The sequence below is a fragment of the Rhinolophus hipposideros genome (genome assembly GCF_964194185.1).
Source record: "Rhinolophus hipposideros genome assembly, chromosome: 2".
Taxonomy (NCBI): domain Eukaryota; kingdom Metazoa; phylum Chordata; class Mammalia; order Chiroptera; family Rhinolophidae; genus Rhinolophus; species Rhinolophus hipposideros.
Window position 1 is genome coordinate 75237613 of NC_138048.1, and position 20942 is coordinate 75258554.

At 39.6% G+C, this 20942-nt stretch overlaps 1 protein-coding gene across 9 annotated transcripts in view; it reads left to right on the top strand.

Annotated features, from left to right (window-relative positions):
* The window catches only part of GOLIM4 (golgi integral membrane protein 4), a gene marked incomplete at its 5' end in the record, with an annotated part of 75698 nt that extends 56075 nt beyond the window's left edge, over positions 1-19623 (top strand). For 2 of the 9 annotated variants that reach the window (XM_081067087.1, XM_081067091.1), the window contains 8 exons: positions 1922-2257; positions 3868-4127; positions 5024-5106; positions 6432-6541; positions 9274-9441; positions 9771-9839; positions 16563-16634; positions 16956-19623. In XM_081067087.1, the coding sequence (XP_080923213.1) occupies positions 1922-2257; positions 3868-4127; positions 5024-5106; positions 6432-6541; positions 9274-9441; positions 9771-9839; positions 16563-16634; positions 16956-17099 (1242 nt within the window). In that variant the 3' untranslated portion in view covers positions 17100-19623. Of the gene's footprint in view, positions 1-1921; positions 2258-3867; positions 4128-5023; positions 5107-6431; positions 6542-9273; positions 9442-9770; positions 9840-11196; positions 11266-16562; positions 16635-16955 lie in introns of all 9 variants that reach the window. The other 7 variants (XM_081067093.1, XM_081067088.1, XR_013994489.1 and 4 more) reach the window with 6 other exon arrangements.
* Between the last annotated feature and the right edge of the window lie 1319 nt (positions 19624-20942).

The window sequence follows — 20942 nt, forward strand, 5'->3', positions numbered from 1 at the left end:
AGACTACTGGCTGCGTCTTTATTTATGTGGGTTTATTTATTTGAAGGTGGGTTGTGTTTGTTTTTAAGGTTTTTTTTGTTTTTTTGTTTCTGTTTTGGCAGAGTGAGGCAGTTTAATGGTCATGAAGGTGTTATATGACACTCAGCCCACTCAAGTATAACAACAGTTGATCTATTTGAATGTGATGCAGTGCTAGGTCTATACAGAACGTGCCACACTTTGTGTTAAAAGGCCTTTATAAAACTACCAAGGGTATGAGTGTTAGTGTCACGATCCACTATTTTGTATTCCTGTTCTTCATAAAAATTAAGCCTCTCTTAAGAGTATGTCATGAACAGGACGTCAAAAGTCGTGCCACCTGAATCATTCATTTTTAGAAGTTGTTTTACAATCATAGGCGTAATAAAAATGACAACTGCGGTGATCTTCCCCCCTGGCAAAGTTGTCAACAAATGAAGGTTTGAGAAGACTTGCCTCCAAGGTACCATTTTACGGGAGGGATGAAGTTGATGACTTCATAGGAGTCTTCAGTCCTTGCAGAGCATTTCTTCACAGACAGGTTCTGTGTCCTCCTGGACCTTTGTTCTTTGTCTGGGTCTTAGGTTACTACTAATTGAAGAAAATAGGACCAGATCCCTGGCCTGGCAATTGGTATTGTCTTCTACCCTCATTTCACTACCAGTCGACCGGATTAATCTTTTAAAGACTCAGCTCTTCAGTTATTCCCTTGTAAGAAGTGGAAATAGGGGTCATCTGCTCCAAGGTTCCCCACAGGGATGTTGTGGAGATAGATGATAGGTGTTTGAGAGCACTTAGTGCTCTGTAGAGAGACATTTCATATAAACCCAGCCCAGTATTATGCTAAACTTGCTCGGTATAGAGGGATGATGGTAAAGTGTACATTTCCAGAAGTTGTCATTACATGTCTAAGAAAGGACTTTTCTCCCCAGTTTGTTTATTTATTTATTTATTTATTTATTTATTTATTTATTATTATACAATCCAGTTTCTCAATTATGTTCCTGCTAATTTAAGAAGAGACCTTTATGTTTATTTCAGTTGGGTGAGAGCAATCTCACCAAAGAAGATTTTTATTTTTTTTTTTGATAAAGAAGGTTAGGGGTGGGGAAAGAAGTGAGAGATTTTCCTAATGATGTTATATCAGTTTTCATCCCTCTTTTCTAAGTAATGATGATCATATAGAAATTCTGAATCTTGCAGGGAAACTGATTTAAATCAATCAACTTGAGATGAGGAGTACGCTATAAAAAGAGATACCATTTTTCTGTTTAGAATTTTCTGTATTAACAATATAAAATACAAAAGACTTCCTCTGGTTTACAAAGAAACTAATACATTAAAAAAGTGCTATATTGTATCTGGTTTAATGGACACTATTTTTAGCTAACATGGATGTCCATTAGTAAAGGCATTCTCTTTTTTTATTAGCTAATAAAAAATAAACCCAACTCATCCTCAATTTGGGCTTATCCTTTTCTTTTCAAATCATTATTGAAAAAAAATTACATTGAAGAAAATTATGTAAACATTTCATCACTTGAAGTTTGAGGCTTTTTATTTTTTATTTTTTTTATTTTTTTTCCTTTTTATTCTATGGGAAAACAGGAGCTAGATTGCTTTTGAGGGAAAGGCCTACTGAGATATGGTCACTTATAGACTTTACTTTTAGGTTATTTGCTGTATTGTTTTTTGAGATGAAAGTTTCCTTATGTTCTCTCTATTTTATAGGTGAGGTTACACCGTGAGGACAGTTAAATGACTCCATACTTTTCAGTCAGCACTCTATATTTCTAGACTCCAGAATTTTGCTTGTGTTGTAACCCCACAGACATGGTAATAAAGAAGTTATATCACTACTTTTGTAATAGAAGTATCATTACCAGTGATGTGCTTGGTGTAGGTGGCTCAAAATAGTGATGTGTGGCGGAAGCATGAAGCAGTGCCTGGAAGACCAGAAGAAACAAAACCTTATCCTCCCACCCAGAAGGAGGCCGACTCACAGGCTCCAGCAGAGCTGAATCAGCAGGAAGCAGAAGCCAGAGAGCCTGAGGAGCGGCAGGTGGAGGAGGAGCACAGAAAGGCCCTGGAGGAGGAGGCCATGGAGCAGGTCGGGCAGGCTGAGCATCTGGAGGAGGAGCACGACCCGTTACCAGAGGAGCAGGACCGGGAGTGGAGGGAACAGCGCGAACGAGGAGAAGCTGCCGACCTGCTGGAAGGGCACGCGCGTGCTGAGGAGGTAGGTGCAAGGTCACCCACTTCAAGTCAGTTCTGATTGGGATTTGCGGGCTGGGATAGGGAGTGTGCCTTTGTTTTTACATATTAAAGAGAAAGGCTTCCCCACATATGGCAGTCTCTGAAATAAAAATGTGAGTGATTTCACAAAACCTTACATGCACATATTAAGTTTTCTATTGTAATGTTACTAGCAGAGCCACTCGCATACTTCAGAAAGATTTTGGAGAAAAAAGAGCGGCCACTGTATGCCTGTGTGCTGTGTCCGCATGCACCGTAAGGGAGACTCATGCTCACATCCCTGTGACAGAAGAACCTAGATAAACGCCTGATTGGGCACCTTCCCGGTGTGCTCCAGTCCTGTGGGCATCTTGAGGCCGAGGAAAGTGCTTTTCTGTGATCAAAGGTTCCTTATTTCCGTTCATTTACTCTCAAGTCGTACGTTGGATTTTGCCCATTCACCTTTGCGGTGGTTATGATGTTATCAAAAAGCGGATCCTATCACTTACGGATACTCCACTAAGTGAGCACAGTTCACCTGTCTTTACTCAGGCTCTCCCTACTGAGCATACACCTCCCACATAGGTAAGATTCATTCAAAAATGCATTATTTTGATAAATGAAATTTTAGAAGGACTTAAAACAGCACTGAATGCAGCTAGGTACCTTTCTTCCACTATCTCTAGGCTCTTACCCAGCAATAGACTGCCCGGTGTTTGCATAGATCCCATCACCTTTCATTTATAGCTCTGAAGCTTTGTCTGGCCTCAGACTTTCCAAGACTTCAAGCTACTTAAGGCTTTAGGCTGAGAAAGTGTGAAAACCTGTTTTTCACTCTTATAATGTTGTGAAGTTAGCATCAGGAAGCCTCCTCCAATTGTGTCCTTCCTTCATAGCTTTCTTCAAAAGGAATTCCTCACTAGGTTTAATTCCCCTTACCATTCAGCCTCTTTCCTTTGGTGGAATTTGTGTGTCCTTATTGGGAGAGGAAGGAGAGAGCAGTGGATCTCTCAATGGCAAGCAGAGTTTGAGAATTCCTGTATCAGATTTTCCTTTAATCAGAAGGCACTATCTTCTCATCCATTCTCTATTTCTTTGATGAAGATTGGTTCTCTGCTTTTCCACACTAATCTGAAATTTTACATTTTTGGCTAACCTGAGGTTGGCATAGACCTTATAGAGTTAATTAGCATGGCTATGTCTTTAACTCTTCGTTGAAAAGCCGTACCCTTAAGCTCACAAATTGCCCCAATTAGTGTGAAGTCACCAAGTTTCCACTTGTAGCAGAGCCTTTTGAACATAAATTTAATTCAAGTTTGAAATCGATTTCTTCTCTCGTGTCTTCTTCCATTTGAGAGGGAGCACTTTGAACATCGGCTTGAATGCCAGCAAATCAGGAGGATCAGTTGCTAAAAGAAACCAAGGGCGACGCAGAGAGAGTTTGGAAACAGGGAATCCAGGGCTGGGTGACCTTGCACCTAATGTTTCGCCACAGTTCATCTGGCATAGGTATTAATACACCAACCCTGCCTCCTGAGTTTGTCGTGAGATACTAATGAAGGGAGAACCCAGAGGACCTGACTGCTCTTACAGCTCCCACTCATTTTCTCCCAGGTGCGTCCGTCAGCCAAGCCAGTTACCAAATTCCGATCACCATACGAGGAGCAGCTGGAACAGCAGAGACTGGCTGCGAGGAGGGCTGAGGAGGCCCAGCGGCTGAGAGAGCACCAGGAGGCCCTGCACCAGCAGAGGCTGCAGGGACACTTGTGGAGGCAGCGGCAGCAGCAGCAACAGCAGCTTCTTGCCCAAGAGATGGCCCGGCAGAGGCAGGCTGGGCACGAGGAGGGGCGGCCACAGCGCCCAGAGCAGCTACGGTAGCCTTCTCATGGGCGTGGACAGCCCCATCTCTGGTTTTTAAAAGCAGATTAAACACAGCTTTGTGTATTTGTTCTCTGTGCACTTGAGGGGCTCATACTGCTCCTGTAGCTGAGACAGAACAATTACCTGATAATTGGAATTCCAAATATTTAATTTTAAAAATAACATATTGTCGCGCAGGAGACCCTGCACGCTGTGCCATTTGTCGTGCAGGGTCTCAGCTCCCACTCCCCGCCCAAGAACGCAGGACACGGTAAGGCCAAAAAGGAACACCCATGGAGCCATAAGTAGGGGAATCAAACCAATATACTCTCGCTGGTGGCTGGGCTGGAGACACAGGAAGCAGGATCTACATAATCTGCCTAACAGCAGTCCGCGCTTGCCAGCCACCATCTTCTTGCTAGCCCTCATTCCTCTTCTCTGCTAGCGTAGCCACAGCAGTTATATTAGTGGCCAATGGCCTACGGGTTACAGCTGACGGCCAACTAGCCACAGCTGCTGGCATCTGATCACAGTTGATGGCCATTTACTACCCGAGCCAGCACCTTTCTATTGTGAGGCCGAGAGCCTGGAAACTGTTTTTTGGGGTTTTGTCCACACACATATTTTTCCCTGCTTAAAATTGATAGTTTAGGTCTCAAAATAACCTAGCAGGTTTTGTGCTAATTTTATTTTGTCATTTGATCGGTAGTGTATCTTTTTGAAGTTCTCTTTTGAAAGTATATCCAGAATATGTACCAAACCTAACCGTATAAATTTTTTAAAGAAGTTTCTATGGCATTAAAAAATGTTAAAAAATTTGTTTGTTACTGTCTTCAAAGATAAATGACTTATGTCAAATTGTGCTACTTAATTTTTGTCACTGAGTTGATAAAATTTGTGTCCCTTGCAGGCAGCAAGCTCATTATGATGCTGTGGATAATGATGTTGTTCAGGGAGCGGAGGATCAGGGCATCCAAGAAGAGGAAGGAGGTGGTGAGACTTCTTAGATGATGACTGTTTTAATAAAATTGCTTGGTAGTATATATCAACTCAGTTATATACATATCTGAGTACATGCAAAGGAGATTTGTGTTCTATATTTCTTTTGTTGTTGTTGCTGTTGTGTTTTTCTTAATCCTCCCAAACAGTGCACATTAGTAGCCAAAATTGCCCAAGATATTTTGTTTCCTCTGTAACATTTTAGAGTAGAGAGGAAATAGTAGCTTAATCTTTTGTATACTAAATAGTTATGTCTTACACATTATCATGTGACTACCATGCTTTGGGAACTTCTTCACTTTTTTCCTTACCTTGCAGGTTTTTGGATTATTGCCTTAAAAGTTTCAAATTAAGTCAATAGTAGCTTTCGTTTATGGAGTGCATCTAGTATGTAATTTATCAAATATTGGTTCCTGTGATAATAGAACTAGAAAGTAACTGTTTCTCTGTCAACACTAACACTTAGATAAGTGTCCTTTTCTAAAGAGTCTAAAGGAAGGTGATTACCCTAACTCCCTCTATAGCCTGTTCTGATATTTTATAGCCCTTATAGTCAAGAAATTGTTTTCCTTATGGCCCCTGTGCAGCACTTTAAGCGTTTTTGTTCCATTATCAGTAAGACTAGAGAATGGTTTGTTCTCTTCTTTATTTAATGAATCCCTAGGTGCACTTGAAACCCAATGGTAACTTATTCTGTATCTTTATTTTCTATAGGTTAAATACTTTCTATATACTCAACCTTTGCTCTTATAACTTATTTAAAAGTTATTTGTTCTCTGTGTATGCTCTTATCTAAATTCTCTTTTTCAAAAGAATTTTTTTTCAAAAACAGCAAGTAAATGTCTGTGTGCATAAGTGTGTGATATATCTGTGCTGTGGCTGTCGCCCTTACTGCCATATCAGAGAATACAGGATGAGCAGTATTTGTCCTTTTTTCCACAAACGGGGTTGTTTTTTCCTTCATTTCCAGAAACAGTGTTATTTACTTCTTTTGTTACCTTGCTATTTCCTCTGACATTGCCAAAACTTAGTTTTTTTTGCAAAATGGGGATGGAGAATTGCAGTTTCTGTTATAAACATTTGTTTCAGAGAGTTAGAACGGTGCCACTCACACCCACATGATCTCTTTAGACAACACGGTCTGGGAAAAGGACATGATGTTATTCAGAAAAGCTGACACATGTACCTAGTGTTGAGTTAACCTCACTGGAGGACGGATTGGGTGAAATGGGAAAGCTCACTGGTGAATTTTCTTTGAGTGAAAGTAAAGAATCCTATCTGGCTCATCTGGGCTGATGTTTGCTCCTTTGATTTGCTAGCCTATGAGAGAGACAACCAGCACCAAGATGAGGCAGAAGAAGACCCGGAGAATGGACATGAGCCTCAAGGGCAGGGACTCCATGACGCTGACCCAGAATCTGAAGTAGATGTAAGTTTCCTCTCCTCCAGTCATGACACTTGGAAACTCATAAAACACACTTGAAGGTTTACTGGACACCACACCGCTGGCTCCCAATATGCCTGTTCTCTCATCAGTGCCGAAGGAAGGTGGCTTGCATGATTATGTGATACGAGCAGTGATGTTAACTGTAAACCATGGGAAGTGTGTGTGTGTGTGTGTGTGAGTGTGTGTGTGTGTGATGCGAATGGTTTAAACGTTGCTCTGGGAAAACACCAAAGGCTTCTTTGTATGATGACTTTTAGATTAATACTATTTTTAAAAACAAAAGCAAAATTGAAAGGCATTGAAAGAGGTAGCAATTCTGAGGAATGAGAAAAACAAACAAACAAAAAAAAACAAAAAAACAAAGGCAGATGTGGATATTGGCTAGGAAACCAGAGAAAGGGAATAATTATTATTGAGCATTGTGAACTATCTGCTAGGCATTATGTGTGTCATGTGACTCTCTAATCTCCCAACAGTCAGTGAGCGTTTTAATATATACATGGATGAGGATGGATGTTTGAGAAGTAAAAAAAATTGCTCAAGTTCCATGATGCTACAGAAAAATTAGGATTTAACTAGATAGAGACCTAATAATCAGGAATGGTGTGTTTACCAAAAAAGGACCAAGACTTCCAGCTCAGCTGGGTGGTCTAGGGCCTTGGCCTTGCCTACAAGTGTGGCACACAGCTGTTGAGTGGGTGTGTTTTGGTGCTTGTGTGTAAGCGGTTTCTACAACTTACTTTATCTCTCCTGTCCTTTTTTGCTAGTAAACCAACCCCATGTTTATAAAATGTAGTCCGTACCGTGCTGTGGGGCTCTGTTTTTATTGATCCATATCCTTTCTCGATTATTGTGGAGAAAGTCTTCCTGATGACCGCTTAAAGCCTCATGGATGGAAATGGCTTTTCCACTTAACTTGCATGGAGCTATCTATTGCCTGCCAGCCCCGGAATTAGCATTTTGAAAGTACGCTGCAGGGAACCCTAGCTCTGAAACATTTTCAGGAAAGCGCAAGAGCTATGGAGAGCAGGGGAGTATGCGAGAGCCAGAGAAAGTGAAAGAGCAAGGGACTGTCCACGAGACAGGAACAGTGAGTGTGCAAAATCCTGAGTGTGTACCTGGGAGGGATGAAGGGGTGAGGAAAGGCTGGGTATTCCAGTCAGTGACATTTGGGACATGCCGTGTGCTTTGCTTACTTGACTGAAATCCTTTACTTTTCTGTCATCCAGTACTTGTTCCGGAGAACACTTGGAAACAGCTGCCTTTCTACCATGTTTTTTTTCCATTAGAAATTGTTAGTCGGCTTGTCCTTGTCTTCATCTTACCTGTTTTATTTATTTTTTAATTAAAAATATCTTGTCCAACTTTATTGAAGTATAATTGATTATCCAATTATTTTCTTAGACTTAAACAACCGTGCCTGTTAACCTTTACTTACTGTTTGGTTAGAGTTGGAACTAGTATGTGTATTTTTAGGAACTTTCACAAAAGCTTTAGTAATTGATTGCTGAATTGAACGTGTTTCCACATAAATCATTGATATGCACACAGAAAATCCATATGACGAGATTGTGGACTAACTGGAGTTTAGTGTGAAGGTAATGATTTGTCACTCTGTATTCCCAGGAAAAGTGTTATTTGCACTTGAGTAAAGTGGATAGCCAGGGATGTCCAGATAAAAGTGCAGCTGAGAGTGCAGTGAGCTCCTGAGCACGTTCAAGCCTCTGAGTGAGTTGAAGTCTGGGGAATGCCGAATGAGACTGAACCCTACTCGGAGGCTTCCCCATCTCTGGGAAGCATTTGCTGCTTCAATTAAATGTGCTATTGATGAGAGTGGAGTGATGGGAAAGTTCACGCAAGCATCACCATTGCTGCCCAGCTCAGGCTCTGAAATCTGAGTCTTTATGAGGACATGCATTATTTTGGAAGGTGCTTTGGGAGCTTAAGTGGAAAATTGAGATAATTCTAAAATGGATGCTGTGAAGGGCATTTGTTGAACATAGGAACTGAGAACTACTTGGGAGGCGTGGTGGGTCTGGGGAGATACTTTTCAAAATCTATTGCCAAAGATTGGGTTAGCTCAGTTCTTTTTTTTTTCCATTCCTGGCTAGTACAGCCATCTCTCAGTGTTATGGTGATATTTGTTATGAAGAAATTTGATCCATACCAGAAATTGATCACTTACTTTTGAACTAGCCCTCTTCTTATCTCCTTCTTAGGCACTCTTCTCCAGTCCTTTCAGAGTGGGCCTTATTTTTCTTCAACTACTTTTCACCCACTTACATGTAAAGAATAGCTTGCAAAGGAAAGCTTGTCTGTATAAAAATCAACAGTGAATGTCATTACTAATTGCCTATAGAAATCTCCCATTGTAATTATTTCTTCTACTCGGTCCTTTGTTTTTTATTAACTCTTTTTCTTGTGTTTATTTAGTTTCGCTTGCATTATTTGTGATAGTAAAGTTTTGAGGACTGTTTTGTAATCACATGGAGACGAGATATGCAATTTCATTGTGATTCATCAGCCTGTCACAAATAATGCAGGAGTTTTATCTGCTGACAGTGGGGTGTGTACTTACGCATCTTGGCAAGGATAAATCTGAACAATCTGGTGAAGGACGATTTCATTTTCTACCAGTGTGTGGCCTTTCAAATGAAATTGCACTAGATCCCGGGTTTTGAAGTGGTGGTTGCTTTTTATTAAAAATTTTACAGAGGGCAGCTGTGGAGGATATAAACCCAGCAGATGACCCTAATAATCAAGGTGAAGATGAATTTGAGGAAGCCGAGCAAGTGAGAGAAGAAAATTTGCCAGATGAAAATGAAGAGCAGAAACAAAGTCATCAAAAACAAGAGAATGCAGAAATGGAGGAGCATTTGGTGGTAAGCAGCAGCCACTACGGAGTGTGGTTTTAACCTGGGTATGTTAATAAAAACCTAGTTTATGCAAAAGGTTAGTCATAACCTATGTTGACAGGAGTTTGCCTCTTCCACTGGTTTTCAGGCCATTGTATGAAGCGATGTGCCTGCTCTTAGAGAGAGAGGGTGTTGGACAGCCTGGGCTTTGTGTTGGGAATGATTATTTACTATTTCCTGGCCACTGAAGCATTGCAAGTACACTTTTCATGGCGGCAGGTTTCTTCCTCTTCCCAGTGTACTGTAAGACACATCTCCGGTTTCAGTAACCTGAGCCTCCCCTTTTGTTTCCACAGATGGCAGGAAATCCAGACCAGCAGGAGGATAATGTGGATGAGCAGTACCAGGAAGAGGGAGAGGAGGAGGTAGGAAGGTGGGATGCCCAACGCTGAGCACACTGCTTGGTGCTTCCCACTGACCTTCAGCAAACCTCAGCAGCACCGGCTTTGACCTGTCCTCTGTGGAAATGTTCAGAAAGACTTGGGCAGGATAAGAAAGGATGGCTGCAAAAGGAAATGGGCCGTGGGACCGGAGACATTTGGTTAGACGATAACAGAAATGGGGTAACATTATCCTTCTCTCCGGTTCTCACCACAGATTTTGAATTAAGAAGACATTTGGCCTTCAGGAATGGTGGACTGAGATGTCTTTGAGCTTTGTAAGAATATTTTCTCCCATCTCTTTCCCTCATAAAAGAGAGAAGAGCAAAGCTCTTCTCACTGGAGGAGTCTGGACCTACCCCTGTAACTTTCTCTGTAGACCCTGCCACAGAGCCTGCCTCACAGGGGTACCGCATAGTATCTGCCCAAAGACGCTTCACACCCTCCACACATTTAAAAAAATGTTATGCTGTCTACTTTTAGCCTCTTCCCTCCCAAGAATTTGGTATCTTAATTAAATTTAACAATAAATAAAAGGGAAAATACATAAGGAGCTCCATTGAATACAATGCATTTGAGTAGAATTTCTTAACATTTCATTTCAGCCTTCTTTTTTTTTATTGTGAACTTTGGGCCTATTATTGTTAATTAGATTTAGAGCCTCGTGGTGCCATGTATGTGTAATTAATTGACGAATATTGTCGGTTGCAGCTGGTTAGTCACAGCACTCGACTGTGTGGACAACAGAAGCTCAGGACTTGGGAAAATGATATGAATGAGGTCCAGGCCCCATGGTTAGTCTCTCTCTGGACCAATAAATGGTCCAGTAAATTCCAACTTCTGTTTCAGAGGTGTCTCTCAGCCAGGTGTCTTGCTAATGTGTAGCTTTGGCCCTAAGGGGAACCTCATGAGAGGATGGACAAATGGCAGCCTGAACAAACCACCGCAGCCACCCGAGACCCTGGTCAGAATACATGTGCTGGGCATTCGTGTACACAGTCGTCTGCTCTCTCATTCGTGTTGTATCTGTCAGCTTTCAGAGCTAATGCTGAGGTTTGTGCTTACACCAGGAAAACCAAAGGATGGCGCTCTTTACCGCCAGTGGCAACATACATCTCTAGTCACATGCACTCTAACTGTCCTGATCTTTCTGTTTTCTCCTTCTCTCTCTCCTTTTCCTGCTGTTTATCCTAATCAAGATCCTGAGCTGTCTTATCAGAAGAGAGCATTAGAGAAACTAGCAGCCTTGAATGTTAAGACATTTGGCAAGAAAAAGATATTCTTCTGGACTTCTCTTGCAACAGGATGTCAAGACTAATATTACTTCATTTCATTCTGTCAGATGCCAGGAATCCTTGAGGGATTAAAAGAGAAGAGGTTCACCTTGGCTTCTGTTTAAAAATTCAGAAGGGTAAACATAAAATTTTAATCAGTATTTACTGATCGTTTTTTACTTCTATATTGTATCAGCTAAGGTGGAGAGAGAAGTCCTGTGATCCAGGATCCAGAGGGATCAAGGATAGAAAGAAAAGACAGAGAGGCCAGGGGGAAGGAGAATGGTGACAAGGCAGAGGTCAGTGCCTAACTCTGGGCAGCCATCCCTCAGGCCACAGCTCTTCCTCCCTCAAGTGGGCGGAACTGACCAGAGCCCTTCTCCCTGCACCCAGCCCCATGTCCTGCTTCTCTTTTCCTAGTTCCCTGAGCAGAAGTCCTGTATTTGGCTTCTCTGTCCCCACTGTGTAACCCTCTCTTGCATAGGCTGCAGGTGGCCACACCCTCGCATTTAGGGCTGTTGCCTTGTGAACTCTCAGGAAAAGCCCAGCACGCCCATCTTCTTCCCTGTGTAACTTTCTTCTCTGTCCCCTGAGCCTCCCGTGTTCAGGCTGTGTCGTATTTTTCTGGTAGTTCCTGAGATGACGATTATTGGATCTCCCCACCTCATTCCATTGTTCCCAGTTCTTCCCTTGATTAGGGAGGACAAGAGTGGTTCCTAAATACCATTCAAGGACTAGTAATAGTCAGAGATAAAGTTCTCAGTGGGCTGCAGCAAAATGAGAAAAATAAAGAGGAATGCAAGAATACATAATGTGCTGTTTCTAAGTGATATGTGTATGGGACAGCATTGATGGGGGCGTTCTGAAAACCATAAAAGACTACGCCGTGTATGTCATTCTTGTCTCCATTAAGCCTGAGAGTCTTCCAATGGCCCCAGCTGACCACTGGGATGTAATGTCAGGCTTCTGTCAGGTCCCCACCCTTCTCGGCCATGGTCTAACTGACTTCCGTCAGCTTTGCTCCTCGGGAAGCAGCTTTGCACCTTGCCAGGGCTATTCCCATCGAGAGGTACAGCCCGTCAGACTTGTAACTTGAACTCTGAGAGGAGAGGACCCAAAACAAGTGATTTTGGTCCCTTTGCAGTGTCCCTACCTCTACCTTCTTTTACCTTAGTGCAACAGTGTTACTCTTCTCAGATGCTGTTAACAAGCATTCATTGTTTATTGTTTGGGATCGTTCGAGTGAAAGATATTTATATGGTGATCCTGTCCTATTACTTACGTCCCAGATTTTTTACCTACTTATGAGCAAACAAGACAGATTATGACATTACCAAAAGTGTTAGGTGCTTTAAAATTATTTAAATGTTCAAAATATATATATAAATGACTGCTTGAAAAATCTTAGTGTTCAGTGTCTCCAGTATATCTGAAAATGGATTGATCTGAATACTCATGAGACGTAGCGAGCATGCGGTGGCGTGGCTGCTGGCCTGCATCACCACGTCAGGAAGCTGCCAGGTGGCACACACGCCCATTAGGCATTACTCCGCAGGCACTGGTGCCGTCGCTGCAGCTGATGGCGCGGAAGGCCTTTCCTTGCTCATGTTCCATCTGCCTGTTTGGATCCTAGTATTTGTGACTAGGTTCAGCTCTGGTTCCTGGCACACCCCCTAACATCTCTGACACGTAAAAGGAAGGCATCACCACACACAGGGATGGGGTACTCGCGAAAGCCCGTTTCAGACTCAGCACTTCTGTTTTCTTTTGTTTGGCTACTTTCATTAAACTTTGTCACGTCAACATAGGGAACATTTCTAAAATGCCTAAAACCTTAGATTTCAGTGAACAAAAATGAGTAATGAGGAGCAGTGTTGGGAAATTGTTAACAAAATGTTTGCATCATCTTTAGCAGGATACTAAAGACAGTCGAGTGTGGAAAACATAATGGGTGTGTTTACATTATAAAAAGAGTAACATTTGGCTTCTGGTTATTAGTCTAAGCATATTTTAAAATTTCAAACTCCATGTCATTTTATTCCTTTTCAGTAATGCCTTTAAGATGAGTTTGAATTACTTTTGTCCCAAACATGAAGAATGTACTACTAGAATAATGTGTATCTGTAGATTTGAAAATAATGCAAAATTTTCATTTTTGACTTTCTAAAGAATAATTTAAATCAGTGCTTCCTACCTCAGCTTATATTGACGTCTGGTAAACAATTTAAATTTTCAACAAGAGATCCCAAGAGAAGAGACAAAAGAATTTGTGAAAAGGGTATTTATCTCTCTAGCCAGAGATATTCGAGCCAGTCTCCATTGTCACTTAAGTGAATGGCTCTCTGTCTTTGTGGCTAAGAATCACCTTGGAGAGTGTATGAAAAATACAAATTCCTGGATCAGCCCTTACCCTTGCATACTTTGATCTTACTTGTGGTGACACGTAGGAGTCAGAGTTTATCTTGGGGCCCCCAGCTGATGGTGAGAAGCAGTCCTAGGACAGGTGGCAGCAGTGGGCTTCGGGAAGTCCGAACTTCCTGAAACTGCTGTGCAAAATGATGTGGATCAATGCCCATTTGCTAAAGACTTTCGAACCAAAGTCTTAAAAGAGTCCATGACTACCTCTACTAGGCACACACAACACAATTAAAAAACGGTGATTTTTATCCAAGTCTTTTATTTTACAGGTAAGAAATTTGAGCTTCACAGAGGTTAGCTAAATTTTCGAAGGTCATACAGCTTGTTATTGTCAGAACTATGATTCGAGCCATTAGATTTTAAATGACTATAATTAAGTATACCAAGCACGGTAACTAAATAGTTGATACGGGCAATTTCTTTAGAGAAGTTAGTGAATGCAGAAGGAATAATGGAATTAGAAAGTCACCATTTTTTGTAACCCTTAATTAAAACAATTGATTTAAGAGCAATCATCAGCGATGATGTCACTAGAATGAAAAGTCAGGGAATTTTACCATGGACGGATCAGGCTGTCACCATCTGAGCTTACTGATCAACCTTAGTCTCACTAAAAATGGGACAAACATTATGTGCCTCCTGTTGTGATGAAAATAGGAAATCTACAGCATCACCTCTGAAAAATCCTTGCTTTGAAAATTAAATTGAATATGAATTCATTCAAGCCTTAAGCTAACTTGCTTTTATAAGAAATGTGGAGGCTAAAGAAATGAGTTAAGTAATGCATTAAAGAAGCACTTAAGTCCAGAATATGGGTCTTTCTATAGGACAATGAATCTACAGCATTAAAGTAAAAAGAGGGGAGCAGAACCTGTTAGGTGTGGCCTTTGTTTGGCTCATGATTAGAACAAACCAAGTGTAAACAGACATTTTTAAGACAATCAGGAAAATATAAGTGTGGGCTAGATATTAAATGATAGCATGGAATTATTTATCAGGTGTTTTAATGGCATTATGGTTATATAAGAAAAGTCTATTGTATTTAGATATATACTGAGATGAGTAGGGGTGAAATTACATGATGTCTAGAACTTTCAAGAATAATTCCTCACAAAATAAAGAAAAGCAATAGGTGATAGAAGTGTGGCAACATTGAGATGACTTTTGAACCTTGCTCATGGCTATCAGGAGTTCATTGAATTATTTTCTTTATTTGCGTGTGCTTGAAATTTTTATGATAAAAACAAATGATCCTGTTGTTTATACAGCCAGGGGAGTTTTAGAACCAAGGTTTTTGTCCAGTTTTGTCTGATCCATAATCTGTGTTAGGGGACTAGTAAGGAAGGTAGGTCTTATTGAAACACAGCCATGTTTTTGTTTACATATTGTCTGAGGCCACTTCTGAGCTACAGTGTAGAGCTGGGTAGTTGCTACACTTTATGGCCAAGGAAGCCTGAATATTTACTGTCTGGCCCTTTACCAAAAAGGTGTGCAACCCTGATTTCTATATTCTTTCCACCAGACTACAGTTTCAAAGCATTCGTCTCAACCCCAACTAAGCCATGTTTAGCGTTCACTAGTATATTTTCATTATTAAGGCCATAGAAGATGTGTCTGTCTGTTCAATGAAATCAACTGGGAAACTATAGCAATTTAACGATGTTTCCATTAGTTAGAGCTTGGTAGAGTCTGACATAAGTGCTTCATTGTCTTCATCCTGACATCCTGGAGAATGCTGTTATGAGATTCTGTGACTATGGGCAGAGCATTGTCATGGACCACAGAGGGAGCCTGTCTCCCAGTGTGACATATGTGCCTTTTCTTCAGCTTGCCCGACCAGGACAAAAGATGCTCTATGCCTCTGTCCCCAGAATGAATTTATTGTGTACGAATGTTTAGAGGTTTGAGTCCAGCTGGCATCGAGCTGGTTAGAGAGGTTCATGAAGGCTGGGCTCTGTCTACGGCATCTTTCCAGGGTCATCTTTGTAGGCTCCTAACAGGTCAGGTTCACTCGACCACTTGTCTGGCAGGTTGTGGTTCATTCCTGTTGCACTCGGGCTGGATACCTTGAGGCAGTCCTCAATTTGTTGCTCCATAATTAGAACACCTGCATACCTCCCTTCTCTTGTCTATTTCTGGGAATTTTAATACTCTCCCACCCCCTCACACAATAACAACAACAACAAATTTTGTGTGTTATTCAAGAAGATTTACTCTACACTACTGACCTAGGAGAGATCAGGTTTTCTTTTGGTACCAGGACAGTACATTATGCTTAATTGATGGTCAGCAATTGTTTTGAAATTATTCAAATGACTTAAAACTTCTGGCGTACAAATGGGTTTCCAAATAGTTAAGTTAGAAAATATTTTACCCTATATTTGGTGGAATGTGATCATTAAACATTAGAAAAAATGTTTGGATGCTTTCTTTGGCATTTTGAAAAAACTAATTGGGATCAAAGACACATAACAGTAATAGTGTACATAAAAGAAAACTAAAACAGAAATGTCCTGTTAGAACACTGAAGAGATTAAGGGATTTGAGGCAGTTTAGTATTTCCTGAAGAAATTGAAATGATAATGTTCTTTGTTCTGGATATTTTAATCAGAAAAGTTTATTCTTAATTATAGAAATACATATATACACACATTTTTTTTCTCAGTTTTCTCCTACCTTGTATATGAATCATGGGGTCTCTTTTCTGTGCATTTACAGAGCAGATATTTTTTTGCATTGATTCATTTATTCATTCGTTCAACAATATTTACTAAGCAGTTGCAGTGTGCCAAATAAGCATCCAGGCATTAAAGACGATTAAGATTTTTTTTAATAGTAGGTGTATTATACATTTCTTCATAGCTAATAGACAAGTCAAATCTTGACTTTTTTTTCAAATTTATTTTTAGTTTAATTTTGTTTCTGCTACTTTGAGTGAACTCTTTAGAAATCAGAATATGTTTTTCCAAGTGTTTAAAAGATAAAATTGTCACCTAGTATCTCTGGTTTGTTTTAGGTTCAGGAAGATTTGACTGATGAGAAAAAAAGGGAATTGGAGCATAATGCTGAAGAGACCTATGATGAAAATGTATGTGTAGGATGTGTATTGTGCGTTGCACGTGTGTGTATGCGTGTGCACGTGTATATGTGTGCGTGTGTGTGTGTGTGGGGGGGAGATATGTATATACAGTTGGATAGATAACGTCAATACAAAGATTAACAGGCCAACCCAGACTTAGAAAATTTATGACAATATGTAACATTGTTGCCTATTGGAACACTTTTCTTCACTTGTTTCCTTTCTCAGAAAATGAGTAACTTTGTACCTTTTCTTTTCAGAGGGAATTATTTATCTCACTCTCTGCCTTATCGCTCAGTTTTTTTTGTTTTTTTTTCTTTTAATTTTAAGGCCGATGAGAAAAACAATGACGGAGAAGACCAAGAAGTTCGAGATGACAACCCCTCCAAAGGCCGAGAGGAACACTATGAGGAGGAGGAAGAGGAGGAAGATGACGGGGCAGCTGAGAAATCACAGCGAAGGGCTGAAATGTAGCTGCGCCCAGTTTCACAGAGAGCTCAGCCTACGGGATTCCTTTCAAGCTGCTCAAAAATAAATCTGCCTACTGAACTTCAGCATATTTAATTACAAAAATGAAGAATTTAGGCTTTTTATTAAAACTTTTGTATTAGAAATGCTCATACGTTTATAAGAATATATTTTGGTAACCTAGGTTAGAGCTCTTTTATATTCAAGCTAGATATGAACACGAAGGAAAACAATAAAGCAAACTTAGGCCCTGAATGTTATTTTTCATAGATGATGTGATGTTGGAAACGACATTGATTTTGTATATATTTCAGCTTGTTCCTTTCCTATTTTCCAGTTTCCAGATGTTTTGCTGTTAGCCTTTGATAAAATACAGGATTTCAAAATAGGGGATACTGCAGAAATGCTGTGCAAACTTTAAGGGGAATAGCCAGTTTACTATTTTGTTGCCTTTTCGAGGTTCTTATGTATAATTCTGATAGAATTTTAATCAGTCTGTATTGCTGGAATAAGATCTATGGACAGAGTGCCATACAGTTGAAAAGCCATATTTTTTATCAAGACATGGTTTTTCAGACTTTTCAGATTAGTCAGAAAAATGTTTGGCTTTACTTAAAATTACAGCTGTTCTTCAAAGGAATTAACTTTAAAAGTGAGATAGTACTGAAATTCATGTGACGGCGTTCTGGACTTAGACATTTCAGTATGCAAACAAGGTGTGACACATCAGTGTATTAACCTTTTTGAAGGACTGACCCCTTGTTTAACAACTAATTTAGTGTGTATAGGTGGTGGTTTCTAAATGAGCACCCATTCTGGTTTTTTTGTGTGTTTTTTTCTGAAGTCATCTAGTGATATCCTTGTTTCAGTATCTAGTTCTCTACAGTAATGTATATGTATTTCACCTGTAGGCTGTGTGTCTCAATATTGCAATCACTTTGATGACAAGTGTGAATATGAAGGCATACCAAATTTTATAATTGAATAGGCTTATTTTTCAAAAACTATATGATGAAATACATAGGGTGATATGATAGACCCTCATGACTTTTATGTTTTCTGGGATCGGGTCTGCATTATGTCCACATATAGGTATTTTAATGATTATGGATTGTAAAAATCCCTTAAAGATGTTAAAAATCAAAAATTCCCTTTGTGGGGATGGAAACATATTTCAGTCTCAAGCATAAAGTTTTTAAAAAATATTTAGAATTAGGTTATGTAATTCATGTGTGTGGTTTTGTAATAATACTCTCAAATTAATAAAAACACATTTCAATTTCTACTATTGTATGAATGTAATTTTATTTTTTAATAACCGCACTCATGTAATGGTTTTGATTGTCCCCGTTGAGTGATTATGTATGCATAGGAATGTTTTGTTCAAATGTATTTTAGATTTTTCAATAATCATGAATCAAATCTTCCCTTCATGTATAAAAACCCATTATGTAATGTAAAATGTATAATATTGTACATAATATTAAGAATACAATTATTTTGGTAAATTAGTTTGTATTTTTAATGTCCCAGTTGCAGTATTTAATTATTTGAAACATTGAAACTTGATAATACTTAATAAAGCTATAAAAAGCAAGTGGTAAAATTTTTAAAGTATGTGATTTCTTAATAGCTTCTGATTTTATAATTGTTTTTGTTCTTTTTCATAAAAGGAAAAAAAGTTACTAATACATATTAATGAATTATAAAATGCCTTTCCAAACCTGTTCTTATTTTCCTCATCTTTTTCTCTACTTAGATTGCTAGGTGATATTTTTCCCCTGTCTTAAAGAAAGAACTAAGAAATTTTATTTGAGCTTTTTCTGGGAAGAAAAGAGAAATATAAGAGTGTCACGCGTGCATACAAAATAAACAACAAAATCCCTATGAAATATCCTCTAGGAAAACAGTAATCACAAACCATACTGCTCTGTATGGCACCAAGTAATAGGGCCAGTTTAGCTCATGTTTAGAGGATAACTAATCACCCAGAGCTGATCTACGTTAATGAGATGAGCAGAAATAAAATGTCACTTGTATTTATCTTGCCAGTGAATCTGTGACTTTTGGTGCAACCAATAAGTCAAAGGATTTGGAACCAGTGACATAATGAGAAAGGGGGAAAAAAGGCACATTTATTAAGGGACAGGGTTCTTTTGTAGGTTCTTTTGTAGCTACAAAAGAAACTACATTAATTAGTACAAACATAATGACTAGACATTTGTAAGTGTGTGAAAAAGATCTAAGAGTAAGAGTATAATCTGAGCCACATCTAAGTCACAGGAACTCACTTTATAAAGGAAAATTACATTTATTGAATACCTTCATAGTACATGGAGTGTGTTAATAGAAGGCACTTTATTCCTATAGTGCTCCTTTAAGGTTGATGGAATCTCCCCCCACTCTTAACTAAAGAAGTTTGTTCTCTTAGAGCATTTGACGTAGTTTAACTGCTTTGAGTCCTTTGTTTTGCTTTCGGTTCTCTTATCACATTGTACATCTATGCTATGGCATATTAAACAACTATTTTAAAAAATGAGGTCAATTTCTATTCTTGAATTATCTTCTTTTGGCTTCTGTTGTACTGTCTGTTCCTAGTTTTCTTATCATCCTGGCTACTGTTTCTTAATCTTTTTTGCAGGTTTTCTTCTTATGCCGGCCCCTTAAATATCTATGTTCTTCAGGTTTTGTCCTGGAACAGGTCTGTCCAGGTTTTGCTCTCTGTTTAGACCTCTTCCCACCTATGTCTTAGACACATGTCTTCTAATCCATCTCTTCAGCCTAGCTTTCTATGACCCATCCTACCTTAAATTTATAATTTTCAAAGCTGAATTTACCTTCTTTACCACCTAAAACCTACCTCTTTCTAGGTTCTATAGCTCAATTCACTAAGTTTATAAAAACAAGAACAAAGTCTGTCCTGGATTCTGTCTTCTTTCCTTGCAGATGCTCCTAAAATATCTTTAAATTTGCCCTTTTCTCTCCATCCCACTATCCTGGTTTAGGCCCCTGTTATCTTTTACCTGAATCAATGTAACAATCCTCTAACTTCTCATTACTGGCTCCTATCCCTACAATTTGTGCGAATGTGATCTTTCGAAAGATAACACCAACCCTATCCCACTGTAAAATGATTTAATAAAATTGCTATTGTATATGGGACAAATTCCAAACATACTAATATGACCTAATAATTTTTCATGATCTGGCATCATCTTACCTCTTCACCCTTATAATTTATAGTCTAAACTGAATCATAATAAATGTGACTCATCATCAAGCACATTTCTCTCCTAATGTTTTAGTAACCGACCTTGACCCCTTTCTTTGGGGGAGTTGACTTTAGCAGAGCCAGTAACACTTCTCCATGTCCTTGGACCAAGTGGTTGATTCAAGATGGACACATGGCTCAAGACACACCAATCTGATTTATTCCCTGGGATTTTTTTGTTGGAGGGCAGTCCTACATGGTGTTTCTACATATCTTGTAATAGCTTTTCTCCTGGACTATCTTTTCAAGGATACTTGCCTGGCAAACAGCTAGAAGCTAAAGCTAGTATCTTCCTCTGGGTCAGAGGGCATATTTGTTCCCTGATTAGGATAATAAAGAATGTTTCTCCTTGGGGCAAAGATGGAACAGGTTTGCTAGCAGTCTATAAGATCTTTATAAGTCTTCATAAGATCGAGAGTTTCCTAAGATCGGGGATTCTCAGCTGTGATACAAGCCAACTGTGAGTGCAGTACCCATCTGGGATGCCCCACATTCTCTCCAGGACACCTGGGGACCAAGGGGGAACTGATGTGAACATAAAGCTCACAGTGCCTGCTCTGCAATGAGAAATATTTGTC